The following is a 12,082-nucleotide window of genomic DNA, read 5'->3' as shown; positions in this document are numbered from 1 at the left end:
AGACAAGTCGGCCTTACCGTAAACAGTCATCATTCCTCCGCTTCAGAGATTTATTACTTTAAAAAAAACGGCACAGAAATATGTGTTTTTTTTAAATTTTTATTTAGTACCACATCCATAAGTCGAGTTGACTTTTAAAGTCAATTTTGGGAGCGTTTTTAGGTCGACTTATGGCCGCAAATTTACGGTATTATTGGAAACACTAATAAACCAGATTCAATCTCAGCTTAGATACTTTTAATGTTAACCTTCTGACCAAGTTTCATCGAGATTTGTAAAAAAAAGAGTGATCTCTTGAGTAGTTATAAGATAAATTGTGACACCGCATAATTATGCTCACACACCAACAGAAAGACACAGACCACATAAGCTGACCTTGACCTCTTTGAACTCAGATGCACTTAATATGTATCTGGGAGGAAGACAGTAAATTGCATTTGATTGAAAATGATGCATACCGTCAGCTTCACACAGTTCTGCTGGATTAATTAGCAACTTGAACATGTACACCAGAGTCTGAAAGAGATACAACAGTAATAATCAAAAATCTAACTTCTAACATCACACACATGAATGACATGGATGAACATTGTAAGATTGTGATTTTTGCAAATTATAAATCTATTGAAACTAAAGCTATTCACATAAAACCATTGTTCTTTTGTAAGTAGCCATGAAATTGACCTTTTCTCCATCCAAAGATATTTTAACTGGAGTTATTGTGTGTATGTTGTTTGCCTACATTTAGTTACAGAGACATTAACCCAAGTGGCTCCAAATTCAATCCAAAGCTACCTTAAACAAGATGGCCCTAGTTCACTCAATTTTTTTTACAAGGCCTTGTTCATTGCTTAGTTGAAAATTCAGTACTCTAGAACATATTAGATTGGTTCTCTGCTGTTTACTTTTGCAGTGTGAGCATATTATTAATTCTGATTGAGTACTGTCCATTTGCATGGGTTTCTGCATGCAAACATTTGCAAGTAATGCTAATTCTACATGTATTTACAATGTTTTTGTAAGATTTGGACCCCACATGACCCAATGTCAAACCTTGCCTAGATATCATCAAGAAAAACATCCTGGTCAAGTATCATCATTTTTGGACCAAAACTATGACCTCTAGTGTGTTTGCAAGGTTTTTGAAACATTAGACCACATGACCTAGATTTTGTCCCCATATTACCAAACTTCAAACTTGACCTAGATATTGTCCAGAAAAACATCCTGGTCAAGTTTCATCATTATTGAAACAAAACTTGGGCATATGGAGTATTTACAAGGTTTTTGTAAGATTTGACCTGGTGACCTACATTTTGACCCCTCATGACCAAACATCAAACTTTGCTTACAGAAATAAATATTATGACCAAGATTCATAAAATCTGAAACAAAATTGTGACCTCTGGAGTGTTTACAAAGATTTTGTATAATATCATGAAAATTTTGACAATATAAGGGCAATACCTCTGGCATTTATAATGCGATTTAGCTCATTATCAAACTTGACTGAAATCTTGTGGCCATATAGCTTCTCAGCAACTTTGATGAAGAATGCTTGAGAAATGTGATGACAGACAAAGACAGATCCTTAAACCTCAACTGAGCAATCAGGTGAGCTAAAAAGTGTGTTTTTTTCACCAATCTGAGCCATTTTTCAACTTGTCCGAGATATCAATAAAACCAATGTCTTGACTAAGTTTAACGATGATTAGGCAAACAAGAGCTGTCTCCATCGGAAGACATATGCCCCCCAAAACGCTTTTTCGAAACCTAAACGCAGATTTCGAAACCTAAACACGGACCCTAAGTTCAAGGTCAAGGTCAAAGGGGTCAAAATTTGTGCGTATGGAAAGGCCTTGTCCATATACACATGCATACCACATATGAATGTTACATCTGAAGGGACATGGAAGTTATGAGCATTTTTCAAAACCTAAACGAAAAAGTGTGACGGAGAGACAGACAGAGGGACAGTGCGATCACTATATGGGCTCCTTCAGGGGCATAAAAATGTGACTTCTAGAGTGTTCACAAGGTTTTTCTATAGTCATATAAGGAAAACTGCCCCCCCCCCCCCCCCCCCCCCCTGGCGGCAATGTCATTAAACTGATCTGGACCATTTTCGAACTCATCTGATATATAAATAAAACCAATTTGTTCACCAAGTTTCATGATGATTGGGCAAAAAATGTGACTTCTAGAGTGTTCACAAGCTTTTTTACTATTTAAATATAAGGAAAATGCGCCCCCCCCCCCCCCCTCCCACCCTGGAAGCCATGTTTTTCAACGGACTGGAACAATTTTAAACTCAACTGTTGTATCTAGAAAACAAATGTTCTGACCAAATATTGTGACTTCTAGAGTGTTCACAAGGTTTCTCTATAACCAAATATGGAAAACTGCCCTGCCCACTGGCGGCCATGTTTTTCAATGAACTAGAACCACTTTTGAACTCAACCAAGATATCATTAAGACAAACATTTTGACAAAGTTACATGAAGATTGCGCATGAAATGTGACTTCTCCAGTATTTACAAGGTTTTTCTTTTTTTTTTACCTTAGTGACCTAGTTTTTGACCCAGTTTAGAACTTGATCGAGGTATCATTGGGACAAATCTTCTGACCAAGTTTTATGAAGATCGGACAAGAAATGCGGCCTCTAGAGTGTTTACAAGGTTTCTCTATAGCCAAATAAGGAAAACTGCCCCGCCTACTGGTGGCCATGTTTTTCAATGGACTGGATCCATGAAGATTGGGCATGAAATGTGACTTATTCAGTGTTTACAAGGTTTTTCTTTTTTTTTATCTATTTTTTTACCCGGCATGACCTAGTTTCGAACTCAACTGAGGTATCATTGGGACAAAGCTTCTGAAGTTTCATGAAGATCGGACAAGAAATGTGGCCTCTAGAGTGTTTACAAACAAATGTGGACGGATCAACAGATGACGGACAAAGACCGATCACAAAAGCTCACCTGAGCAATCAGGTGAGCTAAAATAAGTTAAATATCTCCATTTAAAGCTTGCTGTATTCAAATTTTCATCAATATTCATAAATTAAAACAAGATTTCTTTGAGAAATACAATGCGCCCCAATAAGCAAAATATGAAGTTTCTATGTAGTTTATCAGGGTTGCCACCCACCTGATGAAATAAAATTCCCTGACTTTTCACTGACTTGTCCCTGACCAAATCTTGGTTTTCACTGACTAATTTCAGGACATATTCAGCCTCCTCCTTATTCTTTAACATATAATATTTAACAACGTACAAAGCAGTACTACTTGTACACTAATCTATGCATGATGCAAGGCTATATAGTAAATAATAGTAGTAGTAGTAGAAGTAGTAGTAGTAGTAGTAGTAGTAGTAGTAGTAGTAGTAGTAGCAGCAGCAGCAGCAGCAGCAGCAGCAGCAGCAGCAGCAGCAGCAGTAGTAGTAGTAGTAGTAGTAGTAGTAGTATGCATTACAAAAATGCAGTTAGCCTTACATTTGGTAAAATTTAAATATATTACAAGGGAGGCAAATGCAGTAACAATAAATTTAAACTTATTGCATTTGTTTCCCCTGTATATAACAAAAATAAAATAGTGTATTACCTCCCCTGTCCTGCTTATATTTATATTAATCAACAAAATTAAACATTAACAATATTTAATATACAAAATATACAAAAAATCTCATATTCTGATAATATTTTTACTGATCCACTGTATTTTACTAAAAGGATGATGTTTCATTGGACTGATAATTATAGATTTAGGATTACAGACCAGTTGCGTCAGTAATATTGTTCAGAGTGTGCCCTGTTGGCCGCGTATGCATTCTTGATTTATCATTCGAAAACCATTTTACTATTATGAGTCACCGTGACCTTGACCTTTGACCTAGTGACCTCAAAATCAATAGGGGTCATCTGCGAGTCATGATCAATGTACCTATGAAGTTTCATGATCCTAGGCCCAAGCGTTCTTGAGTTATCATCCGGAAACCACCTGGTGGACCGACCGACCGACAGACCGACCGACATGTGCAAAGCAATATACCCCCTCCTCTTGGAAGGGGGGCATAACTAAAGAATATTAAAGAATCCAACAGTCTGATACTATTAACCATGCCATTTGCATATCAAATAACCAGGATTTTTAAATTTGCAGAAAACCTGGTTTATAAGCAATATAAGGAACTATGTTAGAATGATTACAAGCATATACGTGTTTATATTAAAGTTACCCTCTAATTCTAATTATATTAATGATACCTTTGGCATAATAAAGCTCATTGGGTCATTGTTGACTTGAAATGGCTTGAAGTCACCTGGGGGTGACTAGAAGCCGATTCATGTCACCCTAGGGTGACTTCAAGCCAATTTTAGTCATCCGGTCGGCTTGAAGTCATTCCAGGGAGACATGAATCAGCTTGAAGTCACCCTAGGGTGACAAGAATCGGCTTCTAGTCACCCCCGGGTGACTACAAGCCATTTCAGGTCGACAATGACCCAATAAGCCATAATAAAAAATAGAATAGGTGATTTTACCTTGTTCTTTTTATGTTTCTCACACTGCGCCTTGATGAGTTTAAGATTGCCACTCTGGTCCAAGTACTCTAGCACTTTCTCATAGAGATGCAGCTGAGATTCCATACATTCAATAGATGACATGGAAGAGTTCGGAGCTAGCTTTCCAACTAAGAAAATGGACCAAGTTAGATATGTTTTTTGCCAGCGTTTCAAAGCAATCTATCTGTTTGAGGTTGGACTTCTATTTGTCCATAGGAAACAGATGACCCCACTTTAGAAGATTTGGCTGTTAATAAACAGTCTTGTATACCTACAAATAATTGGGCAAAGATCAATAGCCCTGAGAACAAAATTAGACAAATAGACTTCAATGCTGAATTGAGCACACACTTACATTGTACACATACATCATTTAGAAACAGGAAGTTATGAAGATGTACCTGAACATTAACAATATTGTTTTATCTGTAAAACGCATGTTGAAAGTGAACAGTATGCCTCAGAAACTTAAACAGAAAGTGCTCTTTTGGTAAATCCACGTTTCAACGCATTAGACCTCAGAAAGAAAATTAACTGTCAGATGATCGCCTCATTAAACCAAATGCCAGAGCCTATCATGACATTTTAATGAAGGGACTCATCCACATGCATATGATCCATTTATCTGTGCATAGTCAATTGTGTATTGAATAGTAATATACTTTCTAATTCGTAACTATAAATTGCATCGTCCCCAATTGTATGTGTGTGTTAATATATAATTTTTTTATTTTAAGAAAATTAATCTTTTGAAATTTAGTTTCCTGAAAGATCTTTATTTATTTTTCTAACAGGTGTGGAGGTGTTAAGAAGGCATATAATGGTCGAACACTCTTATAATTTTTAGAACAGTCGTCTTGCATAACACTTATAGTGGTTTTGTACATATAGATATAATTTTGAACTGCTTTACTGTGCATTTATGTACAAAAGTGGGACGTTAATAAACTTTTTTGTCTGTCATACATAATTTACTGTACATTTGATGGAAGGAGGCATGAATGTAAGGTATCTAGGTATTATTATAACATTTATGTGTTCATTACGTTATATGGTACAGGTCGTTCATGGAAAACAACTTGCCAACAATGGGGTCAGTGGCTGACACTCATTCGCCAAGCACTACAAAATGTTGTACTTATATGAGTTATGTCAGGTCTGGAACTAATGTTTTACTTGTGAACAATAGTATATAAGAACAGAAGATGAAAGGACATTATGCTTTCATAGGCAGTAACAAAGCTAGGCTTATGAACAAAGGCAGAAGATATTTTAAGAGGTTGGATGATAAGTCCCACTGGAACCAATTGCAGGATATTGAACAGAAACCATGAAATTTATCAAATTATGTTTTATTTAAGAGGAAAAAAGCTAAAGGAGAGAAAACCATGCTGCTGTCACGGGGAAGGACCACAACTTCCTGAGATGTATATGCCAGCGGCTAGGACGCAGATGGACCAGTTCATAAAGAAAAAGAAACCCCACTAATTTACTAGTCAGAATATATTGCAAACTGTGCAACTTCCAAGACTCATAAATGACAGCTAATTCAGCTATGGCGCACCAAAGGGGTAGAAACTTTAACTTCTGCTGCAGCAGAAAAAATGCTGCTCAAGCAGCATTTAAATGCTGCTCGAGCAGGAAATTGCTGCTCGAGCAGCATCTAGATGCTTAAATACAACAAATACCCTATAGGGTTTATCATATTTGTATCATTTAATAACATATAGCAAAAAAAACAAAAAAAAAACCTACTTTCCTAGAACCTGTAACCCACCTTCAGAAATCTGGGTCGGGTAACTCCAAACAAACAATTTTTTAAGGTCAGCCTCAGGTGAGCTAAAAAGTGTGTTTCACCGATCTGAGCCATTTTCCAACAAGAAATCAATAAAACCAATGTATTGACTAAGTTTCACGATGATTAGGCAAAAAATGTGACTTCTATAATGTTAGATCACAAGGTTTCTCTCTATATAGTCACATAAGTAAAACTGCCCCACCCCCCTGGCAGCCATGTTTATTGACCCATCGGGACCATTTGCAAACTCATCTGAGATTTATATAAAACAAATCTATTCACCAAGTTTCATGATGATTGGGCAAAAAATGTGACTTCTAGAGTGTTCACAAGCTTTTTTTTACTATATAAATATAAGAAAACTGCCCCCCCCCCGGCAGCCATGTTATTCAACTGAACGGAACCATTTTCCAACTCAACTCTCGTATCAAGGCAACAAATGTTCTGACCAAATTTCATGAAAATTGAGCCAACAATGTGACTTCTAGAGTGTTCACATGTTTTCACTATATACATATAGAGAAAAATGACTCGCCCACTGGCGGCAATGTTTTTTCACCGATCTGGACCATTTTCGAACTTGTCCGACATATCAATGAAACAAATGTTTTGATTAACTTTCATGATGATTGGGCCAAAATTGTGACTTCAAGAGTGTTTACAAGGTTTCTCTATAGCCATATAAGGAAAACTGCCCCGCCCACTGGCGGCCATGTTTTTCAATGGACCGGAACCACTTTTGAACTCAACCAACATATCATTAAGACAGACATATAGACAAAGTAACATAAAGATTGGGCATTAAATGTGACTTCTACAGTGTTAACAAGCTTTTTCTTTCTTTTTTTTTGACCTAGTGACCTAGTTTTTGACCCAGCATGACCCAGTTTCAAACTCGATCGAGATATCATTGGGACAAAGCTTCGGACCAAGTTACATGAAGATGGGAAAATAAAATGTGGCCTCTAGAGTGTTTACAAACAAATGTGGACGGACGGACAAAGACCAGTCACAAAAGCTCACCTGAGCAATCAGGTGAGCTAAAAACAAGAGCTGTCACCATAGGATGACATATGCCCCTATAAACGCTTTGATAGAAGTTATAGCATTTTTCGAAACCTAAACACAGATTTTGAAACCTAAACGCGGACCCTAAGTTCAACTTCAAAGTCACAGGGGTAAAAAAATTTGTGCGTATAGAAAGGCCTTGTCCATATACACATGCATACCAAATATGAAGGTTATATCTCAAGGGACATAGAAGTTATGAGCATTTTTCGAAACCTAAAGGCAGATTTTGAAACCTTAACGTAGACCCCAAGTTCAAGGTCAAGGTCACAGGGGTAAAATATTTTGTGCATATGGAAAGGCCTTGTCAATAAACACATGCATACCAAATATGAAGGTTATATCTCAAGGGACATAGAAGTTATGAGCATTTTTCGAAACCTAAACACAGATTTCGAAACCTAAACGCAGACCCTAAGTTCAAGGTCAAGGTCACAGGGGTTAAAAATTGTGTGGGTATGGAAAGGCCTTGTCCATATACACATGCATACCAAATATGAAGGTTATATCTCAAGGGACATAGAAGTAATGAGCATTTTTTGAAACCTAAACGCAGATTTCGAAACCTAAACGCGGACCCTAAGCTCAAGGTCACAGGGGTAAAAAAATTTGTGAGTATGGCAAGGCCTTGTCCATATACACATGCATACCAAATATGAAGGTTATATCTCAAGGGACATAGAAGTTATGAGCATTTTTCGAAACCTAACCGCATATTTTAAAACCTAAACGCGGACCCTAAGTTCAAGGTCAAGGTCACAGGGCTAAAAAAAAATGTGCGTATTGTAACAAGTGTAACTATTGTTACAGATACAGTAGATTTCGCTTAATTTAATAGCCCATTTGTCACGTCCGAATATTCAATTATCCGGAGTATTCAATTATACGGAATATGTTATATTTCCAATGTTAAAACTAACCGGATGTAATCCTTTCGAAATTGTACTTTTCATGCATAATCAAAACATCGTTTCGGAATTAAAAATTGAATGCATTATAAATATAATATAAATGTTTTGTTGAATTCCCAAATGAGAATACAAATTTTGTAATCCAAAACACACTTTCAAGCTTTAAATAAAACGTCCACATGTATTTCCTTTACCCGCAACAAAAAGCTAGCGAAAACCATGCAGCAATGTACAATGTCACGCCATAAGGTGCGTGTTATGATTTTTCCCATTTTCATTTTATGGCTTACCCAACGCTTACGCTAGCAACATTATCTATTACTCATGTATTGTCCTGGTAAAAAGCGCGCGAAAATTAGGGTGGGTGTATATACACTGTCGAAGGAAAACTTTGTAGCGAGGACAATGCTGTATCTTTAACGTTACGCTCTTTCAGGTAGTTTAGTATTGAAACAGATAATGTACTGTGTACTGATTTACCGGAAAATCTTGTCAATACTGGATTTAATTTTGGTTATTGTGAAAACATAATCAGCAGTGTTAAGACTGCGATGTTTTGACAAATGTGCGCGTTTGCGATTGTTTGACATCATGTTTAGATATGATTTACTGTGACGCAGTTGTGTAGGTTTATAAACACGAACTGAGAATATAGTGTAACATTCCATCACCTATTGCAAACTGTCGAGCAAGACACATCAACAGTTTGTTTCTAAACAGCAACACACTCTTTAATTGTTTCTAAGCAACAACAACAGGGCTCGACATTTACTTTTGAAGCCACTTGTCCCGTCTGTCAAGTACAAAAAAATTCCACTTGCCCTGACCATAATATCTTGTAAACAAAACAAAAGTGTGTTGTTCAGGTAACCCGACCCTACCTACAATTTTGGTCCCGACCCTCCTTTTTTTCGTCTTGCATAAAAAAAACGATCTCGTAAAAAAAGTGCCAGAAAATATATACGCATCTGCCACTTACGCGTTCGTTATCAATCATCCGACTGCACACTATAATCAAGCGTAGAATCTCATAAATCTCCATGGATATGCATCGTTTTGACGATTTTGACAGACACGCTCCATCATCCGCAAAGAGTCGCTTTCGCACATTTTAATCCCTTTTGTTGAAACATCGCAGTCTACACAATAGATCAATAGAACCGCTAAGCGTGTTTTCGCAACACCCAACACTTAATCCAGTTTCGTCCAGATTTTCTGTTGCATCAGTATACAGTACAATAACTGTTTCAATTATGACTTTTGTAAACGACCGTAGCGATAAAGATACAGCATGTTTGATTTGCAATTAATTTTCAGGAAATGTCAAATTCCAAATCATTCGTGATAGCATTCTGTTAAAATTCACCACGAAACATTTAACGGAAATTTAATACACGCTAGCTTTCCATGCGTTTGACGTGGTGTTGTACATGTAGGGAATAATTTGCGCGCGCTTTTCTCTAGAGAAAGGATTAAAACACACTGTACATTTGCAGTTTATTTGAAGAATGTGATAACGTCGATTAAAAATTTAATTGGGAAGAGTGTTTCAGATTACAAATTTAATTATGCGCATTTGAGAATTCAACAAAAAAGTAATACGGACCAATTTCTAGGACGCTCATACTTCGGTACGATGCATTTTTTCTCCACATAAATAACGGATTTAAAGACATTTTTTTAAGTTATTAAATAATAATGACCACTTGTCTGGTCGGACTAGCTGACTTTTTATTTACTTGTCCGGACTTACAATTTGGTTGTCCCGGACAGTCGGACTACCGTTAATGTCGAGCCCTGAACAAACTGTTAAAGTGTGTTACCCGACAGTTTGCATTCGAAAGTTTGCACCTGACTTCACACCGGAGACTCCAGTGTTTGCATTGTACTTGCTCGCATACTACACCTGTTAGTCAAGTGACGCTTGACAGACGCTGCATACATGCATGGTGTGAAATGAAAACAAAGGCAGTCGATTGAGCGTGTCTGTCAAAATCGTCGATACCATGCGTATCCTTGGAGATTTGTGACATTCTTTGCTGGATTATAGTGTGGATTATAGTGTGCAATAGAAAATTGGCTATTCAATTAACCGAAATACGCCATATTTGCTATCAGAATATGTGGAGTTTTTTCAATGGGAAGAGATGCAAATGGTTTGGTGTTTTTAATTTCTATTCAATTAACCGAATTATTCGATTATCCAATATTCAATTAAGTGGAATCTACTGTATAACCATAACTCAATGTTGATTCAATACATTCCATATATTTATATAACTGTTATGTCACTAACCAATATTGTAACAATGGGATTTCATTACTGTGGCAAATGTATTTATGAATATGTTGTTAATAAAATTTGGCTTATATGAGCTATATAAGCAAACGTCGAAAAAGGCCACCCTTTTATTTATTTAATATGTCATTGTTTTAGCCTGATGGCTAAATGGGGCTGTATTTGGTAAATGCATTTAATGCAGTTTTCTCATGTTATCAAAATCAACTGACTTGTCAATTGTAATTCTCATCTGCCATCTTGTTTGGAAGGTGTCAATGTCTATTTTGGAAACCGGCGTTTGATATCACATTTTTGTCTATTGAAACCATATGTGGTGCCATTTTGTTAATAAAATATTGTTCTTTCTAAATATCAAGTAAACGCCACATTATAAATTGTAAATAATTGTAGTTTTGCATCAGAAGCTAAATTTTCTCGGAATCATTCATTTTAGAACGCCAATGTCACTTTGTAACGATTGTTTTCATTGGTCTGGATTTCATAATGTGCTGCCTGATTGGCTGATACTGTCTATAAAAGAAGGAGTTTCAGAAGGCAGATTCATTCAAATTTCCAACTCTGAATCGACAACATCAAAAAGTAAAAATAAGATAAATAAAATATAATCTAAATAAATCGTTAATTATACCCAAATTTAAAACAACTTGAAATTATCTGTCAAAGGGTGAGCCTTAGATGTACTTTTTTATCACGTTATATTTATATTGTTCAACTTGTTTTGCCTGGTGAAAGACGGAAATAATAGAACGTTCACTTAACCATTGAAAGCCTTCGTTATTTACTTTATTAAAGAGCGTTATAGAAGACCGTTATAGAGCGCCGAAGGCGCGACCATATATATATATATAACGTGCTATTTACGGCCTTCGGCCTACACTAAGAAATTTACCTTCAATTTTTTTATGCGCCAAAGTGTATGCTGTAAACAATGACGTATTTCCGGCACGCACTTACATTCTAAACGTCATATCCGTTTAACATAAACAACTTTTGCAAAATGGCTGAAAGACGCATAGTTGAAGTTGCAGCTAAGAATTGGGTGTTTACCATCAACAATTACAGTGATAAAGAGTATAAAGATGTTCGCGATAATGACTGCGGTTACCTAGTAGTAGGAGAAGAACGCGGCGAAGAGCAGGGAACTCCACACCTTCAAGGGTACTTACAATTGCATAAGAAAATGCGTCTTTCTACTTTGAGAAAATCTTTCAACATACGTGCGTATTACAGCATTGCTAAAGGCAGCCCGCGTGATAACTACATTTATTGTACGAAAGAAGGACGTTTCTTCGAGACGGGCGTGCAACAAGTAAATGGAAAAACGAAATGTGATTTAGTTGCCGCGTGTAAAGACTTAGCTGAAGGTATGACAAACGAGGACTTGCTTGAAAAACACGGTTCCGGTTTTGTGCTTCACAAACGTAAGATATCTGAAATGGCGG

The 12,082-nt window shown here is 36.6% G+C and overlaps 1 protein-coding gene across 9 annotated transcripts in view; it reads right to left on the bottom strand.

Moving 5' to 3' along the window:
* Nucleotides 1–12,082, bottom strand: part of LOC127871573 (minichromosome maintenance domain-containing protein 2-like) — a 99,075-nt gene that overhangs the window by 41,823 nt on the left and 45,170 nt on the right. For 4 of the 9 annotated variants that reach the window (XM_052414634.1, XM_052414635.1, XM_052414636.1 and 1 more), the window contains exons 2-3: nucleotides 4,541–4,689; nucleotides 459–516 (exon numbers count right to left, since the gene is read on the bottom strand). In XM_052414634.1, the coding sequence (XP_052270594.1) occupies nucleotides 459–516; nucleotides 4,541–4,689 (207 nt within the window). Of the gene's footprint in view, nucleotides 1–458; nucleotides 517–4,540; nucleotides 6,082–12,082 lie in introns of those variants that run through there. The other 5 variants (XM_052414639.1, XM_052414640.1, XM_052414641.1 and 2 more) reach the window with 5 other exon arrangements.

This window comes from Dreissena polymorpha, chromosome 3 (assembly GCF_020536995.1).
Source record: "Dreissena polymorpha isolate Duluth1 chromosome 3, UMN_Dpol_1.0, whole genome shotgun sequence".
NCBI classification, from domain to species: Eukaryota; Metazoa; Mollusca; class Bivalvia; order Myida; family Dreissenidae; genus Dreissena; species Dreissena polymorpha.
This window is presented reverse-complemented; position numbering and strand designations above follow the sequence as displayed.